Source organism: Vidua chalybeata, chromosome 1, assembly GCF_026979565.1.
Source record: "Vidua chalybeata isolate OUT-0048 chromosome 1, bVidCha1 merged haplotype, whole genome shotgun sequence".
NCBI lineage: Eukaryota > Metazoa > Chordata > Aves > Passeriformes > Viduidae > Vidua > Vidua chalybeata.
The window spans coordinates 83691386-83718230 of NC_071530.1; the positions used below are offsets into that span (position 1 = coordinate 83691386).

Sequence of the window (26845 nt, forward strand, 5' to 3'; positions counted from 1 at the left end):
AGTAAAAAATGTTGCTTTTGGAAGCTAGGATTCACTGTTTCAGATGCAAGGAAGCCAAGAGCTGCACGCCAGTCTGGTGCTCAGTGTGAGAACTGAGGATTTGCACTGAACTTGCTGCTTTGAGACATCACTGCAATGGCAGCAACTGTGCCTTAGCCCTGGGAAAGAAATCTGTGCTGATACCAGCATGGTATGGCTCGAGTGGAGTCTGACAGCACCAGTTGTACACTTTAGGAAAACAAACAGTTGTGGTAGATTTCAAGCTGCGCTCAGAATTGATACAATATGTCATAATGAATTTTCTGCCAGATCTTCATCTGCTGCGAAGAAGTGCAGTACCACTGACTGCCTTAGTGCTATATAAGTGCACACAGCTGGGGGTGGGGCCAGGAGGTTTATACTGCAGATCAAACGAGCCAGCACTGCACTGAGCAAGTACCAGGTGCTGAGGTTGTGCAGAGTAGTGGTGTAGCCAAAAAGGAGCTCAGAAAGCAGGAAACCTCCTTTGTACACCAAGAACAAATTCACTGCTCCCGCAGCAGCAGCATCTAGTGAGAAAGACCGCCGCTACTGTGGGGTTGGAACAGCCCAAATTTACTTGGAAATGCTTTTCATGTGCTAAGTCAGGTAATTTTGCAAACAAAAACTCAAAACTTGCTTACCTTTTGAAAATCTTAAATCAATGTAAACTGCCCAGTTTTAAGTAAAGCAGTAGTTTTAGCAAGCGCCTTGCCATTGGGGCAGCTCATCCACTCTGAATGTGAAGGACCTCCCTCTTCAAAGGGAAACTGAGGAAAAGGCACTCTCAAGCTTTTAAAAACAGCCTTTGTGTGCCTGCTGTGCCTCCTGCTGTCCGTTCAAAATCTTCAGTTCCTCAGTTTCCCTACTGTCCTTTTTAGACAGGCAGAGAATCCTTAGTGGCTTCATCACTGCTATCCCTTCAACTGGACTTGACGATCATTGTGGGTCTCTTCCAGCTTGGAATATTCTGTGATTGTGTGACAGGCAGGGGCCAGGGAAGGGCTGCTGGAGGCACAGGAGTAGCCAGAGCAACCCTTCACCAAGGGTCCCACCAGTGCTGTCCCATGTATACCCCATCACTGCAGGCTGGTCTCATCAGTCCAGCCATGTAAGTCTGTGTTCTGTGTCTGCTCCTCAGAGGAAGAGGAAAGGGATGAGCACTCCCTGCTTGGTGGGCAGGGAGCCACAGGACACCAAGAGCCAGGACGAACTCATACAGCTTCAAAATTGAATGAGGGTTTGGGGTGAAGCTCAGAGTTATTTTCTGTAGATGTCTGAGACTTTGGAGAAATAATAAAAGAAGAGTTGTGGAATTATTTTCCCTTGTTTGGACATTATATTGCACTGACATTTATGTGCATGACATTGCAGTAATCCAGTCAGTTCAGCCTGTTCAGTCATGACCTTTTCTGTAACATTACCCACAGTGTTGTGTGTGATATTGCAGAGAAAAAGGTGAGGGCAAGGATGCCAGCTGACTGTTGTCAGCTTAAGTACGATATCAGATTTGCACTTAAAGTAATGATGGGTGCAAATGCAGAACCAGAAAATGGGCATTTTTCTAAGGAAAAGTTCCATGGTACTAAAACAGCATTTGTTGCTGCCATTTATTTTTTTCAAGTCCCTTTCTCAGGTAGATGATTATTGCTTTTCTGTAGATTTACCAAAGCAATGACTTAGCCCCATATAAAATGGTGTACCAGTTGAGGTCTAACTTATTCAATCTTTATATTAAATAACTTTCTGGTCTAAAAAGGACTCATCACACATGACATTAAAGTGTTGCTAATTGTAACTGGAAGCATTTACATTCTGAATCCAAGTGAATTATATTAGGTGTGTTGCACCATTTTTACTTCATTCCCCAGTTGTTTTTATAACTAAGTATAACCTATAACATTTGCTTTTCCAGAATAAAATAAATCCTGTACAGGGGATTGACATCACTTTTTTTCCTATGGTGCCTTTTAAGCAGTGTTTAAATTTCAAGTGGTCTTGTAGGTTTCATACAGATTCTCCATGGAAAGTAGATTCTGCTTTTAATATTTTAACTCTTTATATCATATAGCTTTGTAAATCATGGGGCTGTTACAGTCCAGCATGCAAAACATTCAGGTATCTTTATGTAATGTGCAGGTGAATTCATTTTGGGATGAAACTTTATTAGTTGCAAGAAGAATACTGTATTTTAGAGAGACAGAATTATACAGATCAACATTCAAATATTTTAAACAAAGTTCCAACAAGAACAGCATCGTTAACTCTGCTTTACCTTGGTTGAAACCCAGGACACCTCCCAATGTGCAGTGGGGACCCAGGAGCATTGCTTCCTGAAAACAGGAGTATCACAGTAACATTACGATAGTAAAGCAGGTGATTTTAGTTGAGATATGCTGTATTTTGTTGCATTTTCTGTATCCAAATGGGCAAGAAGTTACCCCTAAACTGAAGTCACATGTTGGAGATAATTGTCAACAGTTAGTTCCAAAACTAGAATAGGCTGCCCGGGGAAGTGGTGGTGGGGTCACTACCCATGGAGGTGTTCAAAAAGTATTTGGATGTGGCACCTGGGGACATGGTTTAGTGGGGAACACAGTGGTGCTGGCTTAACAGCTGGACTTGGTGACCGTAGAGGACTTTTCCAACTTTAATGATTCTATAGTCTGTGATTCTATGAAAACAAAGTATAGGCTTAAATATTCAGAGTATTAAAAAGGAGTACAACTTGGGGAAGCAAATTTCTGCAGGTCTTGCAGTTCTCTTCTAGAGGTAACTCTTACATGAGGAAAGAGGCCAGTTTGGCATCTAGTTCTCAGGCTGTTGTGTGCACACAAAGACATAACCTGTTTCAATGAGGTAACTGTTAAAATTGATTTGTGAATTATTTGGTTTGTGCTTTGAAATGTACAGCCCAGGAGGTGGGCTACATTTCTGTAGAAGAAGAAGAAACCTCTTTGGTGCAGTTCTTGGAGTAAACCCTCAGAAATGGAAGACTGAGCCCATCTGGGATATATTTACTGGTATGGTAAACAGGCTGGTAGTCAATAAGTGCTTTGTACATCCATAGCCTTCAAGAATTTTAGCAGTATCAGACCAGTGTATCCTGGCCCCTTCTACAAATCCTTCCCTGATGTCACTGATGCCAAAGTGCTGTGAAATGGCCAGGCTGTGCCTGAGCAGCTGCCGTGTGTGCTCATTGAATCAAAGGCCTGGGTTCCACTGGGGGTTGGAGGGTTTAATGCTGCTCTGCAAATGCATGTGGATTGTCAAGGCAGAAATAGACTTCTTTTTTGACAGAAATACAGATAATACAGCTCTCACAGCCTTCTGCTTTCTGAAAGAACCAGATTGGTCTTCTGAATCTTGTGTTGGTGGTCTTTTCTCCTGCCTCATCCTTGGAAATGAAGTTATTTCAGTGTACTATGAAAAGAGGTTTTTGGAGACTTACTGACTTACATAAAATGGAATATTTCATTTTATACATGAAAAGTGTCCTCATTCAGAAGAGGCCGAAGCTATTCCACTCTGCTGGAAATAGACTATTTTCTCATGAAAGGGAAGATAAACTAATGTGATACTATGATTACTACAGAAACTCAAATGCTTGCTTTCCGTGGGAAAAAAGTAACAAAATGTATAAGCGGCTCTCTAGTTAGCTTACAGTAGCACTGTTGAATTCTCAGCAGCTGGCATTTTCTCTAGCTTCAGTCTGTACCATCAGGGTGTGCCCAGGTCTCTGTCACAGCTGCATGTTGCACAGGAAGGTTTTATTGCACCTTCCTGCATGGAGAGCAGGGACAGTCTGTACCAGAAGCATCCAGCCACTTTGGCGGGCAGGCTCCTTGCGTTCTTAGCTGCTTTTATGCCTTGTGCGTGATGCCCACGTTTGTTTAATGTGCCCAGTGTTACTCACTTTGCAGTAGGTTTTCTGTGCCCAGGTCTAGGACCGTGCTAGGCTGGATTGCAGTTTGCTGTTGGTGTCACATAATGAACTCTCTCCTTCTTTCAGGCCCAAACTGCTTTGCAGAAACCCTTGTCATTCCAGCAGGCCGGGAGGTGAAAACTGATGAATGCACTATATGTCACTGTACTTACGAAGAAGGCACTTGGAGGATTGAACGGCAAGCGATGTGCACTAGACACGAATGCAAGCAAATATAGGAGATCTACCAACCTACAGACTTTTCGTGGTTTTTATAAAATATCCCACAGCAGTGAACACCCGAGATGACCCAGGGAAATCCAAATGAGAGGATTCTGGTGAGGAGCAAGGAATAAAATACTGATATTTTGTTTTTTGAAGTAACTTAATACTGCAAGGCAAAGAAGTGCATATATTTAAAACATTTGGACATAAGAATACCTGTCTTAAATGTGTTATTTTCACAGTGAGTACACTTAAATACACTATAAAATATTCTATGTATTTCTATAATACCATTATAGAGCTTAAAAATAAATGTTTTATATAGACAATACAGATTGAAGTACTGTAGCATTGCCTCTCGTCTTGTATACATGCGCCATGGCTAAAACTATATTTTTCTGTTCCAGTTTCACTATATGAAGATTTTCTTGTGTGTTTTTTTTGGTTTTATTTTGGGTTTGGAGTTTTTTTGCTGTTGCTTATTTTGAGTTTATTGGGGCAGGCAAGAAATAGCACATGACAAAACTTTGATATTCTCAGTTTTGGAAAAAAAAGAGGAGAAGAATAGGCTTTCAGAGAACATGTGTTCATTTATGAACATAAATGGGCTGTAATGTAGACGTGAGTCAGCTCCATATCTTAGTTTTACTTGTGCTCCTGTCTCCTGATCCACTGCCAAGATAACATGGAGCAGTGGGTAATGTGAAACTGGTCTCTCATAGCTGCTGCTAAACATTTATTCAGATGAATTCAGTTCATAATATTCATTTCAGACATAAAATTTATCAGCAGGACAGATATCGCTGTGACATAATACGGCATCACAAGCTGGTGGAAGTAATGGTAAGTAACCACAGAGCATCATTGATGCATAATGGATATGGAGAAGTGCAGCTTGGAAGGGCTACAACAGCCAAACATGCCTTCACTGATGTGGCTCCACATTGCTAAGCTGTGGGCAGGAGAGCTGGTTAGTAGCTACACCATTCCCTAGCCCTGCTTTTGCCACCTTTTTGGAACCTGGTTCAACATTTTATTTGGCTGAGTGTACAGAATCTGTAGACACTCTGTATTGAAGTGAAAGGTTTAAAACTCCATTGTTGAATCCACCAGAAGATTTCTAGCACATAATCTGACCCTGACTTGCATGGGAGGTGAATTACATCTCCCTGCTTCAGCCACCAACAGCCTTTGCTTAAATTCATTTCAGTTTTAGTTTAGTTTATCACCAAATGCAACAATATGTCTGCTTTGGATACCTGTTAAAGCAGTGACTCAAGAAATATGGATTTATTTTTAAGCTTTTGCTGGAGGGAAGATTTGATGAATGAATGTCTGAAACCAGAAGATTATTGCTTAAATTCCCACTTACTCTTTGCTAATTTCTCCTATGGTGTAACCTGGTTACCACCTTTGCATTCATACAAAGTATGACTTTCTGCTACTTCTGAACACTAAAGAACTTTTGCCAGTGACTTCAGTGGATCCCAGTTATCACCTCATGTACTTATTTTGATCATATTTCTATCACTGTGAGTTATTTGGGAGTAAAGGATGTATGGTTTGTCTAAAACTTGTGATAAAGTATACTGATCCATTTCATAAGAATCAGTAGTCATATGACAGAGAGCTAACTCCTAAGCCAGTCAGACCCAAGCCTCATGGCTATTGGGCTTCTGCTGACTGAAATCAAGTGTTAGCACAGCTCTGAGAGAGTGCCATGAGTGCCAGTGGTCTTCAATGCATGACTTCTCAAGTGGAAGTACCCATGTAGGAAACAGCCATGAAATTTGAGCAGAGAAGGTGAACTTGCAAAGCTGCTTGGTGACTCTAAGAGATGTATGTTTTTTCAGTGAACTGTGAGAAACTCACAGTTTGTGTCTTTCAGTGTATGGCCATAATGAGTAAGTTTTTGGAATTCTTACCTCAGACTAGTCATGCTTTGCTTCTTCACTGAAGGTTCTCATTAAGCCTTATATCATTTCCGAGGCACATTTCTGTTCTTCTAGGTCAGTAAAAGTTGTACTGAGTTTCTGACCTTCTTTATGCTTAGATCACTGGCCACATCCAGCTTTTAGCCTGTAGTATTACCACATGAGAGCTCTTTGGTTATCCCTGAGATGGGGAAATGGGCTGAGCGACTCTGTCTAGGCAGATCTCACCAGTCTTGCCCAGCTGCCACACAGTGTGTTGTGGGATAACCCCAGTAGGCAGCTAAGCACCACATAGCCACTCACACCCTACCTGCCCACCCAGGTGGAATGGTGGAAAATAAAGGAAGAGTAAAAGCAGAAGAACTCATGGATCAAGGTGAAAATAACTTAATAAAAAGAGAAAGGAGAGAAGAAAGAAGCAACAGAAAAAGGCATGGCAATTGCAGTTACTCACCACCTCCCATGGGCAGGCCAGTGGCCTGAGCAAAAGATAGCCAACTTTACCTCAACCTCACTCCCCTTCGTTTTACTGCTGAGCAGAGCACTACATGGCATAGAACATCTCTTTGGTTACTTAGTTCAGGTCACCTGCTGGTTGTGAGCCCTCCCAAGCTCTTGCACACACCATTCTACTTGCAGGGGACGAGTGAGAAGAAGAGAAGACCTTGGCGCTGCGCACCCTGTTCAGCCATAACCAAAACACTTGTGTGTTTCAGCATTGCTAAACTGTTTCAGCAGCCTAAACCACAGCACTCTACTGCCTATTATGGAGAGTAACTCCATCCCAGCATGTGGTGATTCCACCAGCAACCCCACACAGGCACAAAGGCAAACACACTAAAGGACCCCAAAACCCAGTGACTGCACCAAGCAGCATGTGGGCCTTTGGCAGCAGAGCTGGGGAGCTGAGATTTGCAGCCTGATATATTATGTCACTTCACACAGACAGGTTTAACATTTTCTTGTTATTGGATAATGAAAATAGGAAAAGTAAAATATTTAAAGTTAGCCATTATGGAATGCATTTGGGAACCATTTGCATTTAAACTAATTTAATCTCAAGGCAATAAAATAACAACCCCAGAACTGCTGTGGTGGCCACATGTACTAATCTAAATGTTATGCTTTGGTTATGTAATATACCTGTTCATGTGTAACCTTAAAAAATAAGAGAAAAGTCATCTGCATCATTTCCAGTGAACTAAACTCCAGAGAATATTGTCTTCCCTACTGAAGCCTAGATACTCAGCTGGTTTTTGCTTCACTGCAAACAGGATCAGGATTATGCATCCTGCACATGAGGAGTTCTTCAGCTTTGCAGGTGGGTTGTGCCTATTAAAGCTGTATTTCCAGACACACTAATAACTCATAAATAATTTTGTATTTGAAGGTCTGTTGCTTGGATAATGAATATTCTTCTCAGATGTTCTCGTGTAGCTGCATTGGCATGAATATGAGATTTCTGCTTCTGCTTCATTGGCTTCTGCTTATTTCCCAGTTGAAATCAAGACAATCCATTTCTGTAGGAGTGCATTATACATGAATTTGTCTTCCAACCTGTATAAGCAGGTGCCTGAAGAGATTACATGCTAGATGGTTTCAGGTAATTATAAAATTGCACTGTTCGTGTGTAGTAGGATTCTCTGTACTACTCATCTAAGCCACAAAAATGGAAGAGCTCATACTAAAATATTATGTGAGATCTAAAAGGCAAAAGGGGAAGAAGAAAATGTATGAGAGACAGAGGAGCTGGGCATTACAAAAGGAATGTCCAACAAAAAAAAAAAAAAGAAAAACATATATTTTCAAAGAATATTATAAGAAGAGTAAATGAGAAAAGTATTTGGGCACAAATTGAAATACAAAATATTCTAGTTGGCAATGAAAAAAAAAATCACACAGTAAAGGTGAATGAATACTGGAGGATGCTGCCCAGAGATGTTTTGGGGTCTCCATTTTTGAGGATGGCCAGGTTCCAACTGGGCACGGCCCTGAGCAGCCTGCTGTAGCTGAACTTGCATTCAGCAAGGTATTGGATGGGATGATCTCCAGAGGTGCAAAATGAAAAACCAGGTTCTAATGATATTGAATTAAAGTCTTTAATACATACAAGAAAGAAAAAGATGCGGTGACAGATTCCCTCACTTTGAAAAACAGCTGTTCTGTTTCCATAGGTGGAACTCTACTGTCATGCTTGTAAAGTATTTGATGTTTCTTTTGACAGTAACTTTAATACCTAAGTTATCATAGCTCCATGATACATAGAAGGCTTTTAAAGGCAGACATTATTTAAGAATCTAATGTAATCCAATTAAATACTCCATTTATTCCCCTTATCAGGCAATGAGTTTTCTTCAGAGCCTGTGTTAACACGGGTTTTCTCTCTGCAAAAATACAGCTCCCTGCTGCATTAAAAACCAAACTCAAACTGGTGTGACAGCACTGAATATCACAGACTATTTTCCTGACTATCCAAGAATTCAAAATTTTCATCACTTTTTGGTTAAGGTAAGTACTACTTGAGAAAATACATAACTTGTTCAGTTTTGACAGCCACTCTTTCCCAGATTTCTCTTTCCTTTGAAAATATATTGAGGCTCAACCACACTGAAAATGAAAATTTGTAGTCTCTTGAAATGTCACATTAAATAACTTCCATAGCAGGCAAAAAATAAACACAATCTTGGATGTTATTTATTTATTTAATATGCCTGTAAGAGAAATACAGGAAAACTCCAAACTAGTGTGTCACTCAGTAGTTACAGAGAAATGGAAATAATGATACGGAATATTAAATTATCAGTAATAGGAAAAAATTCGTTTCTCGGCTTAATCAGCATAAAACAAGAGTTTTTCAGAAGCCCAGGTTAACACTGTTAAAACTGAGATAAGTATTTCTTCCACAGGTAGAAATAATAAAGTCTTTGTATTCGACTACAGTCAGTGGATGAGAGGGAACATTCACAAATCCTGGTGTAAAGTCCCTTTGTTCATAGTAGGTAGAATTAAAGACAAACCTTTATTTATAATAATTTGCTTTGCTTTTTCCAGTAAGTCCTAAAGGTTGTGCAAACCTTGTGAAAGAAGGTGAATTTCACCTATCAGGAGGACCAATTCCCACTATTTCTATACTTTGCTAAGATCCGTAAATGTGTGCATGGGGAAGAAATTCAATATTCCAATTAAAGGTATCTATGAATGCCTTTAATTGATGAACGCATCTGCCAACCAGAGCTTTTCATTTCTGATAAAAAGGAAGGCAAATTATAAAAATGTCAAAGTGCTGCTTAACCTAAATTCTCAAATTAGTTTGCTCTCCATACCTCAGTAAGGTCCATGTGCTGTATTACCTGTTACAGTTCTGTTTAACAAACCCAAAATCTGTATTTTCACAAAAGCAATACTGTATATGATGCTGTCTTCTTAGCCACTGCTAATTCAAAAGAATGCTAACTAATTTAGCACACAAGTGCTGTTGTGAGTGAGAAATCATGGAGATAACACAGACATGCAGTGCATCTGCTGAATGTAACAACCCAGTGGTCTGCTCAGTTGTGGTTACCACAAGAAAATAAGGAATACGTGGCCTTTAGTCATTCCAAGGGTTACAGTAAAAAAGAGTTCAATTTCTTAACTGCCAAACATTTTGTAATGTTCTTTCCCAGCTATTTATTTTCAAATGGCATTTAATAAAAAGAGCTATTTTATATATTCTGTTAGTTATGCCATTTATACTAATGTTTGAGCAGTTAACAGTGTAACTCTGTAGAATGCTAAAAATGTGTTCTTTCCATTTTCTTCCAAGTGCCTTAGCTGCCTATGTTTTATACAAAATACTTCATATATACTTAATTAAAACTAGAAAGGCAAGTAATACAATCTTAGTAGTTACTTTCAAATGTGCTGTTTTCAGTTTGGTGTCCTTCAAATCAAAATATAATATATTTAGAGCTTCAGGCTCTGTCACATTATCAAGATATTAGTGGGAATCATAGTATACTGTCTTAAGATAATGCATCATATTGTGAAATTATTTCTTAGATGTAGAACAGTATTTCTTTTTAGTCCTTTTTTCAGATTAGAGTTTCTGAAGACACATATTTACCTCTGTGGTCCATATTTGTGCTTGAAAAAACAAATACCTGCAAACCTCATTTTCCAGATATGACAAAGAGGTGAAAATGGTGTCATGGTTTCACCGCAGCCAGCTACCAAGGTCTCTGCATCCATTTGCTCACTGCCCCACCAGCAGGATTAGGAAGAGAATCATAAGTGTAAAAGCTGGAAAACACGTGGGTTGAGATAAAGACAGTTTAATAGGGAAAGCAAAAGCCATATGTACAAGCAAAGCGAAACAAGGAATTAATTCACTGCTTCCCATGGGCAGGCAAGTGTTCAACCACCTCCAGGAGAGCAGGGCCCCTTCACACAAAAAGGTTACTTGGGAAGACAAACACTGTCACTCCAGATGTTCCCACTTCTTCCTTCTTTCCCCCATCTTTATATACTGAGCATGATGTCAGATGATCTGGGTGATCTGGAATATCCCTTTGGTCAGCTGGGATCACCTGTCACCTGTCTTGCCTGTGTCTCCTCCCAACCTCCCAAGCATCCCCAACTTTCTCACCAGCATGGCAGTGTGAGAAGCAGAAAAGGCCTTGGCTCTGTGTAAGCCCTGCTCAGCAATAACAAAAACATCTCTTCATTATCAACCCTTCAGCACAAATCTAAAACATAGGCCCATAACAGCCACTGTGAAGAGAATAAATTCTACCCCAGCCAAAACCAGCACAAATGACTTTCACATCTAGCTGATTGTTATACATGAATTAGATGGAAAAGAAGTGGAAGAAGATTATAAACTCTGTAATACTTATTAAAAACAAAGCAATTTGCAAATACAAAACAAATAGGATTTTAAACAGGAGTCCACTAGTGAATACCAACTTAAACAAGGCACTTGGTGTATGATGATGACAAGGAATGCATTGAGTCAACCACTTCATAATTCTGAGCAGCCTTCCAAAAGTAAAGAAGATGAGTGTCAAGTATCATAGTACTTCATGTAGCTGTTTGTTTTCTTTGGGTAAGAGCAAAAGTCTTGTGCTCAACATGGTCTCTTAAAGCTGCGCAGGTGACTGACCCAAGTGGATATATTACATCCTTTGGGAAGAAGTTACCAATGGGTCAGTAGTGATAGTATAATTAACCCTGAAAGAAAGACTTCGGGATGTTTTTGCACAGGAGGCTACATGGCATCATTCATGACTTTTCACATATGCAATGAACTTCTGACTCTAATCCTCTAAACCAGTGACTGAACAGGCAGGGAGCTGAAAACTACAGTACAGAGTCCTTACATCAGCCCATCTTTATTTGAAATAGGTTTCTTAAGCATTCTGAATTGATGATGAAAAGATTGTATATATTTTATACATCATCAATTTCTTAAACCATACTTTTCTTCACTTTTTACTCCATTTACATATGGGGGATATGTCCATCAATTGCATTTTAACATGGCCTATATGTAGTAATATTTCAAATATACTTCTATCACTCCTTGTATAAGGACTACAAGACAAAATAAAGCTGAAATTTACACTCTGGCGATTATTAAGAAGTAGTGCAAAAATAATTCATCAAATTAGAAATTGATGTATGATGCAGAACAAGTGTTCTGAATGAAATCTTTTTCTCCTGTTGGCTCATGTTATGTTATAAAGTCTGCACAGTCACCTGCAGAATGACTTCACTGCAGAAGACTAGCTCAGCATTGTGCTCTTGGCGGAAAAAAGAAGGATTTGAGCTACTTGTTTATGACTGTCCTGAATCACACCTTGTTTTGGCAATGGTAGCCTTTCTTTGGGATAGACCTTTAATTAACAGCATTAGCATTCAGTATGCAATGATAATTAAGGCCTTTTTCCCTTTTGCAGAGTTGGCATTTCCCTTGTTATGGGTTCAGCCTGTCTCAATGTTGACATCACAGTCACTGCTGCACAAACCTCCAGCAGGATTTTCAGTATTTGGTTTGGTTTATCTTTGTTTGAGGCTGGCAGGATTTCCTGGATCCCCAGCGGCTGTTATCAACTCACCAAGCATTTTTTTGCCACTGCTGTTGATGGAAGGGGTTTTAGAAGTTAAGAAATGTAACAGAGAAGGATTCCTCTCCAGGTGATATCAGAACCTTGTCTTTTACTGTACATTAGTACAGGCAGGCCAAGATAGCTTCATTGGAAAGAGAAAGCTTTACAGGTACCTAAATGTATTTTCAAACCTTGCTGTTTGGAAAATCCATCATCTTGTGCACCAGAGGGATAATTCTTCTATTTTTATTGAAGGTTATAGGGATAAAACTAGCAAAGCCTTCAGAATTTTCAATTTATTTAATCGTAGGAAGGTGGATTTCTCTTACAATGAAATAAAAACTTTATTTCTCAGAAGTGTCATCTGCTTGTTATCGATGAGAAAGCATGAAAAACAGAAAGGAATCTGAAGTAAGGACCAGTAGAATTCTTAGCCAGCTGCTGGAAACTTTCTCTTAACTGTTAAATTGTTTCAATCTTTTCACTAATGGGAAACCCATATTTCTCTATATTTGCTTTGAAAGCATAAAAATCGTAAAAAAAATACTCTTTACAGTGTATTTTACATACTTGCCACATCACCAACCAAAATGTACATGTCCCAATCTGTTTTTGTATCCTATAAACTAAACAGTTTTATGCACTTTCTTCTGATTTTTAGGACTGTCAGTGTTCTTTGAATAATGCTTTTCCTTTTGAACTTTCAAGTTACTATATTTGTGCAATAAATAATCACCATACTGTGAGAAAGAGCTGAAGAAAACCAAATTAGAACTGACTATTCAGTATCCAGTCTACTAAAAATAACATGGAAATCAAGCTCTGCAGAATAAAAATATTTCATTAAGTTACTACAGCATCTCATATCAAATTGTCTCTCCAGAGAAGACCTAAGAAACATATGACATTTTGTACTGTATTAATCCCACAGCTGCATATGATTTATATATATATATATATTTATAAAGCATACAAATTATATTTGAAAGTTTTGACGACATGAAAGTGACTCCACTGCTTATGTTAAGTAAAATTTAATGGTGGATCAAACACGTTACCAAAATGTTTAACTTATTCTGAAATAGCATTCTTTATTTAACATAAAACAGGATTTTAAATATAGAAAAACATTAAAATTAATACAAAATTATATTAAGTAATTTCTCAGATGTTTGTGCTTATCAATTCTGTTTATTCAAGATTGCTTTACAGAAGCAGAACTCTAAATGGAATTACTAATTGTCATTAACTCTATGTCTTTAAGACATTGCTTCTACAAAACTGCTCAGTAAAGGGTTAGCCTGAGGCTTATCTAGTACTGGATGAACAAAACTTTGATATGTTTTATCACCTGTGTTTTCTGCCTAAAAGATTTCTCAGTAGATAGGACAGCCCAAAATGACTAACTGAGCTAACACATTTAAGTGATTCAGAAAGAGATTTAGACTAGAAAACAGGAGTAGAAGTTGAGACAATAGCTCAATGTTTCCTGCCATGTTAGTAGAAAAGTAGAGGTGGAAAAACAAATCAGGATATTGTTTGATACTGAAGAGCATGAGGCTGATGCATGGAGAAGAAGATGAATGCAAGTTCTGATACAAAGATTTGGATTGGCAGATGATGCAGTAAGTAAAAGTGGTTTATGCTTAGTGCACAGATTGTGTGATGGCAGTGTGAAATAAATAATGCATTGCACACCAGTATGCAGGAGCAGAACTACTGAAACACCACATGGAAAGAGATACTCTAAAAATAATAGAGGAAAGAGAACAGGTGTAACTGAACATCAAGCTATTTTGCTGTATTAAGAAGTAAAAATAGAGCAGCCTTGGCTATGAAACCTGGAGAGACTATGCATAGGTTTTTTAATTTTCCATGCTCTTGGGCTTACTCCATAACCTCTTTCATTCTGTCAGATCCTTATCAAGACACGGAGACTAGAAACAGATGCACTATTCAAAGTTTAATGTACTTCAGAAAGTCTGAGTGATGTCTGTTTGCATGTTCCAAAGTAGGACTGACCCACAGATGATAATATGAGGTTTTCAGTGTGTCTGTGGTGATAGCTTATGACTGGTAAGAAATGTACTATAAACTCTTCAGAAAAGGCAAAAAACAGAATACGTAATACGTAAAGGCTTCGTGAATGAATGCTGAAAACCATGCAGGTAAGTGTAAAGCAATACAGTCTGATTTTTTTTTAATTAAGATAAACATGTAATTAATTTGAAGGCACCCGATATGGCAGCGCATACAAAGGCAATTAACTAAAAAAAGATGATGTTCAGAATGAAATTTAAGAAAATATTACTGAATATTCCTAAAAGGAAAATGAGAGTTGGGGAGAAATTGCTAAAGGTGTTACTCAGGAACTTGCATTTAGACAGACCTACTAAATATTTCTACTAACAAGATTATCAGAAAAAGTCCCAATGGACAATGCTAACAATAAAAGTGTGAGAAGCCATGAATAAAGATTGTGTGTACATAGGCAGCAAGAAACAGAAGAATGAGAGTGGCCTGTATATTTGTTTGATTAAAGAGGACTGTGGGCACAAACAGTCACAATGGAAAGGGGAAGTGTGTGCTGTGACATCTTTAGTGAAAGAGGTTTTGTGGACCAAGGGAAAAGAACTAATAATGTAAAAGGCACTTGTAAGAGCTCATATGAAATACCATGTTATATTCTAGTGACCCCTGTGTAAGGATATTAAAATCAAACATGACATGTAGGAAACAGGTTTGCTTTCCAGTGGTGAGGATGTGCAGTACAGAGTTTTATTTCCTTGGGAGTCTGTTTAGCCTTTTGGGGTTATTAAAGCTTATGGAGGATCTCTCATTTGTAAATGAAGCTCATATCTTGCCCTGAGGTAGAATGATAAGCAGAGTATGATAAGCAATGTGATTTGGATTCTGGGGAGGGAAATTCCTGATTTTACCAAGACATCAACCAGGGAAACTGGTGTATTTTTGAGCAAGCTGACACTCAAACTATGAGACATCCTCAACCATGGGAAATAGTAGCAGTCAGGTTTCAGGACTGGCAGTTTCAGATTCATGGGTTCTTCAGATGTGAAAGCTTGCCAAAGCTTCTGCCAAAGATGTGTCTGTTGCAATCCCTGCTGAACAGGGATCAGCTCCTTGGGTTGACTCTGGGGTAGGGCTGTGTAATGTTTCAATCTAGTGCAGGAGGTAATGGAGCATGGAAGCTAAGAAAACAGTGTTCTTTTTTGCTACTTCTGTTAAACAGCCACCAGAGCTAATATAAAATTGTGTTTTGAAGAAAAAAGAAATGCAAATTAACTTAGTCATAAGTATAATATTTTGAGGGAAAGCCCAAAACTGCAATCCATGCAAAGCAAGTGATCCTAGAAAAACCCTATTTTTCTAAAATTGATTTTCAAATTTAGATTTATTTTGTAAATTTATACAGAGCAATTATTGTACCTATTATCCTTACTCTATTTAGATTTGAAATGGGACATTTGAGTTTGTAATTAGATGAAAGCATTGCATTATCATGACCCCCTTTATAAATTTAAGAACAAAAATAATTATCTTGTTTGTCTCACTGTAAAAGAGCCCTTGAAGCATACCTTGTCAGATTACAGATTTTATATCCTAATTACAAAAAAACCACCATTGCTACTTAGACATTTGAACTCAATCTGATTGCTTTTAATTTGAATCAGGCCATAGAAATTTAGGGTCTGGCATGAAATCTAAATCAACAAGGTCTTATTAAAATTCTAGCTATGTACTAACCTGATCTAGTGCTTGCTATCTTGACAGGCTTGTCCCAAAACAGTCTGCTAAAATAATCTTATGAAGTTAAATATCAAATACAGAGTCCAATCAGAGAAAAAAAGCATTACAGTATTTAGTACTTCACATGCTAAATTAATTTGCACTTAAGACAACAGTATGGATGTGTTAGAGCATTCATTCCATGGATATCCACTGGATACTCCTGGGACAGTAGCAATCAACTCCTGCCATTTGCAGAGTATCTTCAGTGTGGTGTATTAGAGACTTTCCCTTCTGACTTCAGACAGTTCCATAATGAAAACATCTCCATACAGTGTTTTGCCTAAATTGAAGCAAACATTTTTTTCAAAATCTTTGATCTAAAAAGGTCAGAATACAAGAAAAGACAAAACCATCTAGGTATGAGTTAGGATTAAGATGTAAAGCATGTACCACTGAATCTTTGGACTGTGGCTAAATGGAAACAGGACAAGTAATATTTTTGGATATGTTTAGTTTAGTTTAGATAAACCTTGATCAATTAGTTCAATGTCTTTGAAAGTGTTCAGGATTATATAATAGAGCCATAGATTATTATTATACAAAATAGCCATAGATTAGCTTCCAAAGCTAATCTATGGCAAGAGTTGGAGCCCAACCTCAGTAGACTTGGAGCTTTCCATCTGCATAAATACTATAGTTTATGTCCACTTATATTTCAGAAATACTTTCTGTCTTTGTTAACTATTTCTGTTCAATAAAGAAAAATTCCAGAAGTCTCTTGAAGCCAAGTTAAATGAAGATGATGGTGATGGTGATGATGTTGATGATGATGATGATAATGATTAATCGATCAAATATAATCATGGAAGACTAATGCCCTTACTAAAAAATATTTGTACAAATACAATCCTAGATAGGGAAAACAATAATTTCAATCAGAGTAGGATCTGCAGCACAGAATCACAAAAATGTTAGGATGTAACCTATTCCATCTATTCCATCACACCTATTCCATCTCCTTAGCCAAAGACAATGGTTTTTTTAAAAAATGCTTTATTTTTTTATGAATTTTGGACTATTTTTATACACTATTTTCCATTTGAATATTAAAGGTTTTAAGTCATAGCAGTTAAATTTGGAGATGTGATTTCTAAGTGGTTAAAATACATGGAATAGAGAACAAAAAATAATTAGCAATCTGACAAAAAGTGACATTAAAAGTTGTCAGTGCTTCATATCCACACAATGCTTTATTTGTATAAAGTGTCTAGTTATATAGAGAGAAAGCTAAGAGGAAAAAGCAAAAAAATAGTTTTATAATGCTTACAAGGTTCAGTACACACACAAACTGGCAAAGCCAACTTTGTTCATGCTCTCTTAACTTCATCCCTTTGTAACAAAAAGTTTCACTTTGGTCATGAGATTTCCCGACAAATTTAGACTTTTTTTCAGTGGATGAGATAGAAGCTGCTTAATGACTACAATGTCATTTTGGACTCCCTCACCTCTCTGTTGGAATCCCAAAGCACAATAGGTATACAAAAGTATACTTCTTGCTTGCTATTCCCCCATACTTCCCTTCCCCTTTGTACTTTCACTCTAAGAATCTTTGAATTATTACTTGGTAAGCAGGACTCTGGCTTCTAGTTCTTCAGTGTAACAGACAAATGCCCTCGAGCAGCTAAAATTCTGCCCAATCAATAATAAAATCACTTTGAAGTGATGGAAAGGCACTCCCACTGCAGAACAGCATATTGGTTATTTGTAAGATAGCACATGTTCAAAGTTTCCTGGTTGGCTTGCCACTTTTCATACTCTTGATATAGATTGATAGTGTGATCTGCCTTACCCATAATGGCAGTAGAATATTAGCTATTGTAATTGATAAAATTCTGTATCCACTAGGACTTTTCTATTGATTTATTCATTTACTAAACAAAGGCAGTTTCTTTTTTTTAGTGCTGTTATTCTTTATTGTGAGAGTAGCTTATTATGTTAGGTGCTGTTTTTTGCTTCCATCTACAGTACCTTGCCTAGTCTCTGAGGTGCATCACAAGCACTCTGCTGACAACGGCTGATTTTTTTCTCTATCTAAGGAAACAACTGTAACTAAACATCATCTGATTATAGAAGAACAAAGTCAATGAAATAATTTTTTTTTATTTGCTGGTTTAAGATTCTAGTCAGCTTTGATGCAACTATTTAGGAAATCTATCCCTCTAATAAATATCACATATCTACGCCTAATTTTCAGTATACTTAAAGATTTCTTGGGAACTGACATTTATTTGCAAATTCTAAGGGCAAGGAACTGTATAATTCTGGACTCTCCCTAGATTTATATAATCAGAATTGCTTAAAAAAATAAACTACTGCCTCTCAACTTCCCTGCTATTTTGGTTTTATGAAGATTCAGCTTTATGTAACAGTCATACAGGAACCATAACAGTTCCAGCTCCTGGCTGTTTCTGTTATGGACTCGAGTTTTCCCTCAAGAGCAATCAATCAGGTTAATATCTAGTGCTTTTAAAGACTTTCACTGCTTCAGCCCCCTACACAAATATATCAGTTCTTGAGCCTCCTGCACTCAACCCTTTATATTCTCCCTGGAATGTCTCTGACACATAGGAACAAAGGGAGATTTCAAGTATGGACTGAAGAAGAAGCATAATTACATTTTAGTAATCCATTTGCATGGCTCTACACTTCTTATCAGCTGGCTAGTACCATCATGTTGTGGTCAAGACCTCGGGAATTATTAATTAAGCTGCTGGACTGCTCTCCAGGACTGACATTAGAGTAAGCTGCCATATTAAGAATGAAATAAACTGTTAGCATTTGAATTTAACTCTTTCTATTGCAAGCTTTGCCTACTTCTTTCACGGAAGTTATTCTGGCATACCAAATGCTATGTAGAAATCAAAAAGTACTTTCTAAGACTTGGAGTTACTTAAGACCATATAGTTTACGACTGGCTCATATCAAAGTTTACATTCATCAAAATCTCTCACTGAAGAATTTCTCCTACTAACATTCCAATATTCTATAAAGCCTGCACATTGGCCAAACCTCATTTATATAGTCTCAAAAACCTTAGAATTAATCTTAACTAACTACTTAATGAGAGGAAGCAGATTTTTCAGGTGCATCACTACAAATACAATTTTCAGAGAAACGCGACAGACTAAAGATTTCATTGTTTTAATGAAAAAAAAATGAAGCATAATTGGTGCACTTTGTTCAGAAAGAGATCTTTTCAAATTGTATGTCTTGATACATAGTGACTAATCTAATACAACATAGGGAAACAATGGCTTTTTTAGAACCAAAATAATTAGAAACAGTGAGTCCAAGAAAATACTGCAGATATTCTAATGTATATTCAGCTCAACAATTATAAACAGCACCTCCTTGGGGTTTAGATATCTCTTTAGATATATCTTTTAATAACAACACTTTAATGAACTGATTGTATATTGGAACTCTGTTATAAATTCTTCAGAAATTACAGTATAAATGAAACTTTTTTTCATGTGATTTCAGTGTTTAGAGTGAAGGGTTTAAGAACAAATCTCAGGGAGAAAAACTTTTTTGGATTGACATGGCACTGAGATTTCTGACTTCCACACTTAATGCCTTTAATGAAAATCTGGTAATGAAAATATTTTATGAAAGCAAATTCATATTGAAGGAAAAATGTGTTCTTACAACTTTATCAAAGGAGAATGAATAACTAAGACACCGAAGGGTCTTCATTTATGTATAATCTCATTCATATTCAAATACATATCTAAATACCTGGATATCAAATATAAAGTTTTATAATTATTACAATACACAATCACACTCATTAAGAATCCTGAAGTGTCCTGTAATTTGGTGACATATTCCCAAGACACCTAATCACTTGCCATAAATCAAGCCAACTCAATATTTCTGGCAACTCAGCTTTACCCAAGTCTCCTTTAGGCTCCTTTTTTTTTAAAGAAATGTAAAATTTTAACATCTGTCTCTTTGACTGGTGCCACTTAAAGAAGGAAAAGTATTTAGGTTCATCTCATTCAACTTCAGTTCTTGAAAATCAGACATCCAGCCTTAGTCTGTCATTGGGAAGCTGTTTGTAAAGACCAAGGCACATCCATGGAGTGATTTATACACCTGCTGTGCATGGCTGGATAAAGGTTATCGGGGCAGTTAAAGAATGCACTGACTGTATCACTTTCCTTCCTGTGTTACTGTGCAACAAAGGACATTATAATGGTTTATGTTATAAAATTAAAAAACATCTTGATCTATTCACAGCTGTAAGAAGTTCTAAAGCTATTTGAAATAATGTCAAATATGCACTTTTAAGTAGATCAGCTATCTTTTTGCTATTGACATGAATTTCACATTCAATACTTGTAAGTACTTTTGCAATCGAGAAACTTTATTATTAAATCTTCATAATATTTTCTGCATGTAAGCAGTAAAACTTTATTACTAAATCTTTACAATATTTTCTGCATGTAAGCAGTAAATACTGTTAAAAATACAAATTCTAATCCTGCTTTTAAAGGCACATTTTTACCTGAAGATGTAAGATTCTGTTGACCTCCTCTCTGCATTTTTACATGCTAGCAAGTTGACTTAATTAATGGCCACTCACAAAGGTGAGAAACTACTTCCCTTAGTACCAGAAGCAATACTTCCTCAGAAGTGTTATGGGAACTGTTGCAGGGGGCTTTTTGATACCAAGCTATGAACTCATGGTAATTTTTAGATTGAAGGAAAAAAGGGGAAGATGATGAGGAACAGATATAAAATCAAAAGAAGAAAATTACTTGCATATTTGAAAATAAAATTTCCAGTTTAAATCCTCAATGTATAAATGAAATTTATTTTGCATCCATACAGAATTTTAAATGATAAAATAGCGTATGCTGGGACAGTTGGAAACACTAAAGAGATTTTTAAAATTGAACATTCTTGTTTACATCCATAAGTTTTACTCTTTGTTATTGTAATTTTTTTTTTTTTAGTTTTTAAACTAACAGATTACAGTAAGAGAATCAGGAATATGAACTCTAAGGTTAAGAAGCATAGAAAATACACTTTAGTATGTGGCACAATATTTCATCTCATATATTTTGGCCAGTTATAATACATATTTTTAGTCAACTATCAAAGTATTTTCAAGGGCATAAAAACTGAATCCTCTTCCCCAGAGAGCAAGAAGATGAGCTACTAAATGAACTAATAGATGAACAGGAATTCCTTCTCTGTGAGTAGCTGAAAGAGTTTCTGTATAGTTAAAAAATCTACTTCTGTGGATGAATACGCTATTTCACATCTACTGCAAAGCTAAATGCACAGCTGAGCATCTTTTTCAAATAATCCTATGTACCATGTATATTTTTCTAATTATTTCATGATAACCACTCTACTTATCCAAAGCTGAAGACTAATACAATGTTAAATAGAAAATAGGAATAAAGAAATGAAGAAGAAGTATCATGGTGTGGGTACAGTCACAAAAATGAGAAGAGGAAGAAAGAAGGAATAGAAACCAAATAAGCTAAAAGGAGAAACAGAACACCAAAAATATAGTACCAAATTAAGACAGCTTATCAGAACCTCTGAAATATGCTGCTACATATTTCAGATTTTTTTTTTTTTTTTTATAGGTAAACTGTAACTTTTCTGTCAAAACTGTTTCAAATAAACCTTTTCCTATCCTGTTCTGTCAAGGAAGGCAGGTGCTAAAATCATGATTATTCTGAATGAAGGCTACATGACCAGATTTTGAACTTCCTCCAAGGTTCACTGAAGTTATTGGGCTGTACTGTGTTTCTAAATGAGCACTGGTATGCATTATAAACTCAAGAACAGATGTAGTTCCTCCTGAGGGCAATAAAAGCTCTTGCCTACATCTTCCCAAGAACAAAATATCCGTTAAAGAAGAAAATAAGAGTTAGTAATTAATAAATAATGTTGCCTTTACAGTCTTTCACTTTATCAAAGACTTTTTACCTGCTGACAGAAGAAAATGTAAACAGAGCAGGAAAAAATAAGCTACAAGTGTTACATCATTAAATTATATGTTCTTTAGAAACTCAATCAGATAATAATCAAGGTATTAATATGTCTGAAATCAATTCATATGACTGTGCTAAAATTAATCTCCTAAAGAGTAACTGTTTAAAATTATAGTAATGTTATTAAGGATTACTGCCTATTCAATTTGTTACATTTAATTTTTTATTTTTCTTTTTTTAGTCAAGACTGTATCATAAGTTTCTAAGTCAGCCACAGAGCTTCACTTAAGGCTCTGTAATGGCATTAAATGAACTGCCTGAAAATGACTAATATTAAAAAGTATTTCCCAGAGAAACAGAATGTTCTTATCTCTGTGTATAGAGTTCTAAATAAGTCCATTTATTTTAAATTAGCAAGACGTTTTAAAAAGTAAAACTTCTTCAAGGCAAAACCACCCCACTTTCTGGACTGATAATTCAATATCAGTAAAGTAATTTATTATGAGAGTTGTATCAAGTTTCACTGCTGTTAGTTTATAAATGGAAAAAAAAGGCAGACTCCACTCAAAAAAACTACTGGAAAAAAGGACAAAGTATTCTAATAATCTCTTTATACCTCCATATAGTCAAACAGACTAGCAACTTTTCAGTCTTCAGAACTGCTTTATGAGCTAGCTGCTGGTGGTGTTTAACGCGCAGTAAACCTCAAAGTAAGCAAAACAGGAAGTTTATGTTAAGCAAGTACTGCACAATGGATCTTAAAAAAATTGCATTTCTATGCCAAAATAAGAAATGTGTTTAATATTGTAAAATAATCCTTCTGAAGGGAAAGCTCTGCATTGTCATGGTGGCCAAAGTCTTAATACATCTCCTTAGTTCAAGGCAGAGCAGAAGTAGGCTCTACTTCAAAGGACAAATCATGAGCATGGCTCTTAAACTAAGTTTTTAAATTGAAAGAGAAGCACTGTTAAAGGTCTGGTTGACACTGACCATGCATGTGTGTCACTTGGTGACATTTGATGGGTCCTTTCCTCAAAAGTCTTCAGGCAGTAAATAATAAAGGGTTTCATAATAATGATATGCAGCCCATCTTGCTGTTGAAAAAAGCTTGTATTAGTCTATATTTTTGAATCAACTGTAATAGATTTCAAGGTAAAATTGTCACTTTCATAAAATATTTTAAGAAAAAATATTTTGTTTCCATTTTCAGACCAAAACCCCCCAAGACATTTAACAATCTAAATAATTCTGAGCTTTTATGTAGACAATGCAAGCTCAGACAGTTAGTGTGGTGCAAAAGCAGTGTATTTAATCAATGAAATATCTGTAGGGCTTTTACTTCAGACCAGTCCTATTCTGGTTTTACAGGCTAAGCACATATTTTTTGAAGCAAACCTCTCCAATAAGCTTCATCCAAAATTATTCCAGTTTGTGCACTCAAGAAACCAGACAATGATCCAAACAAAATGTGGTAAGTGGCTACAATCAAGCAATTCACTTCAAAGTCACACTCCTATTCAAAACAACGTGTTACTGTAGACACATGCTGGTTTTCTTGGTTTGTGATTGTAAGAAAGATATTGAGGAATAAAAATACCACAATTGAAGTGCATCTCTTAACATACTTTGCAGGAGGATATAGGACAACTTTGTTCCACAAGAAACTAAGATTTTAATTAATTTTGTTATATAGATGACTGTGTTTTTAAAAAATTGAAGTGCTAGTAAAAAGGAGCACTATTAAAAAGAAAATGTAAGTTCTTTGGCAAGAATGGTTTGGGATTCCACATTTGCTTAGGCTCTTACAATAATGGTGCACTGTCCCTCATTTTTTGGATGATAGTTTGATTTTTAGCCTGTGAACTAGACGTCATTTTCTCTTGTGTGCAACAGCTAAGAGACAGATTCTCATTGTCAGAAAAACAGCATAGATTTAATAACTACATGTAGTTCTGATCTTTGACATACACAACTGTCCTGTGTGGGCCAAAAGCAAGAACACTGTTAGATGACTGATGGCTGGAACACCTTTGAGATGTATCAAGGACTGCTTTGCTATACTTATGTTACTGAACTGCAAACGTGGCAAGAAGTCTGTAAAAGACAAAGCTTGGAAATTCAGTGAAGGGATCAGAAATATTTTTTCAAAGTACATCAGCAGCAATGGAAAAGTAAAGTGTTCTTCTGATGGACTGAGTCCCTGATTTTATCGTAGAATTTTTATCCTACCTAGAAGTGCATGCTTCATATACCAGAAAAGATCAGAATTTCTACATGGGAACCATTCATTATTTTAATGGTATGTCTAAGGGATCGCCTTTTGGATCATGTAACTATGAGTTTTGGATCATGTAACTATGAGTTATATTGTTGGTTTATGTGGTTTTTTTTCTCCCAGTTCTATAAAAGAAACCAGACCTAAAATGCCTTACGCCATGGGATTATCTAAATGAATACTACTTACTCAGCTGAATTTGGGTTCACATACTGACAGTTATTCTTAAAGCAAAATTTTTTAAGCGACCAAGGTATCCACCCTACCCTGAAATCTGGCATTTTTTTCATGTTACTTCTCTGCAATAGGTTCAGAAAGACAAGTGAGCAGATTTGTGATGTGAATATTGATTAAATATTAATCAATATGTTTGATGGAAAGTTGAATATGAGTCAGCAGTGCCCTGGCAGCCAGGAGGACCAGGTGTGTCCTGGGGTGCATCAGGCACAGCATCACAGCTGGGCAAGGGAGGGGATTGTCCTGCTCTGCTCTGCATGAGGGCAGTCTCACCTCAGGTCCTGTGTGCAGTTTTGGGTGCCACAATATAAGAAAGACATTGAGCTATTAGAGAGTGTCCAAAGGAGAGGAGCAAAAGTGGTGAAAGGCCTTGAGGCAAAGCCGTATGAGGAGCAGCTGAGGTCATTTGTTCTGTTCAGCCTGGATGAGACTGAGGGGAGACCTCACTGCAGTTACAGCTTCCTCATGAGGGGAAGAGGAGGGGCAGACACTGATCTCTGCTCTGTGGTGACCAGTGACAGGACCTGAGGGAATGGCCTGAAGTTGAGACTGGGGAGGTTTAGGCTGGATATTGGAGAAAAGTTCTTCACCCAGAGGGTGGTTGGGCACTGGAACAGGCTGCCCAGGGCAGTGGCTGCCACACCAGCCTGACAGAGTTCAAGAAGCATTTGGACAGTGCTCTCAGGAACATGGCATGACTCTTGGGGATCGTGCTGTGCAGAACCAGGAGTTGGACTTGATGATCCTTGAGGGTCAGTTCCAACTGAGCTTATTCTGAGATTCTGTGATGCTGTTAACCGTAAAACTAAATGAGGAAGGGAGTTAAGGAAACAATTTTTCAACACTTATTGTGCTATAGAAAAGAGGGGTACCCATTGAAAAGTAAACAAGTCTAAAGCAAACCAAACCCATTGATGTTTAGTATTATTCATACTTGAATGGTGGGAGGTTTGTTTTGTTAGTTTGGTTTGTTTGGGTTTTTGTTTGGTTGGTTTTTTGTTGTTGTTTTGTTGTTGTTTTTGTTGGAGTTTTGTTTTTAAAAACAGTTAAAAATTATAAAAGTAATGTCAGAGACTAATGTCACAGACTTTGCTTCAGGGTGTCTCTAAACTGCAGACTGCCAAGAGCAAGAGTCAGCACCATGAAAACTTTATTCCATTTTTGGTCTGTTGTTACATTTTCCCCTTAGCAATCCTTTATATGCTACTGTAAGAGACAGAAAAACAAAACTAGAAATGGATCTCTGGCAGTTCTCTTAGGTAAACTTGTCTTGTGAATTTTGGGGTTACATGTAGCCTCTCATTTGCTGTAGATGTCAGGCAAATGTTCTTCACCTGGAGAATGGTCAGGCACTGGAACAGGCCCCCCAGAGAAGTGGTCACAGCACTGGGCATGACAGAGCTCAACTAACATTTGGACAATGCTCTCAGGCACACGGTGTGATTCTTGGGGATGGTCCTGTGCAGGGCCAGCAGCTGGACTTGATGGTCCTTGTGGGTCCCTTCCAACTCAGGTTGTTCTGTGATTCTGTGATTCTGTGAATATGTCTCTATTACACAGGACACTTTTCACATGCACCATGGACCAAAAGCAAATTCAGAGATTCCCTGGAGCTGGTGGAAATTGACATTTTTTAAAACTGAAATTCCTTTTAAATTAATGATAAGAGAGGGAGCTAGACCATTTTCCAGGACTCTCTGGAATTAGAAAGATGCAAAGCAGAGCTATTTCTGTGAGAACTATGTTATGGATTCTAAATCCCACTGAAAAAGTATGAATGATGTATCAAGCAAGGTTTATGAATCCCTTAACTTTGTATAATTTTATTTAAAGCTAATGTTCCTCTTTTTAGTTTCTCTGTTTACTTAATTTAAAACCAACAGATTTATTCTTCTTCCAGTTCTTTCAGTGTAAAAATGAAGTTACTCCACATCCTTTCACCCCATCTCTTATTCAGACCAGTTTTACAGTAGATCAACTTCTGTATTTTGAAATTATACAATAAGAACAAAATTAAATGACAACAGAATCATGCTGATGGGCTTTTCAGAATTAGAATTTTCAGACATTGAGAAACAGCTCTCGATCCAAAACAAATTGAGACTAAACTACTGTGCCTGCTCAAATTTAAATAATTAATATATAAAGTTGTCCAAATAGGGAAATTCAGTGATTATTCATGTACAGGAACAAAAGGTAACATATATAGTTATGTAAGTACATATAAAACTTACATGTATATATATATATATATATATATATATATATATGTACCGATATAATAAACTTGAGTTAACTGAAAAGCTTCTTAGGAATGAAACACACTGTGTTTTGTAGGACTCTGACAGACTTATCAGGAAATAACTCATGTACCA

At 37.0% G+C, this 26845-nt stretch overlaps 1 protein-coding gene across 3 annotated transcripts in view; it reads left to right on the forward strand.

Moving 5' to 3' along the window:
- Positions 1-4499, forward strand: part of VWC2 (von Willebrand factor C domain containing 2) — an 80907-nt gene extending 76408 nt beyond the window's left edge. For all 3 annotated transcript variants that reach the window (XM_053966407.1, XM_053966389.1, XM_053966398.1), the window contains exon 4: positions 4031-4499. In XM_053966407.1, coding sequence (XP_053822382.1) covers positions 4031-4182 — 152 coding nt within the window. In that variant the 3' untranslated portion in view covers positions 4183-4499. The remainder of the gene's footprint in view (positions 1-4030) is intronic.
- The last annotated feature ends 22346 nt before the right edge of the window (positions 4500-26845 follow it).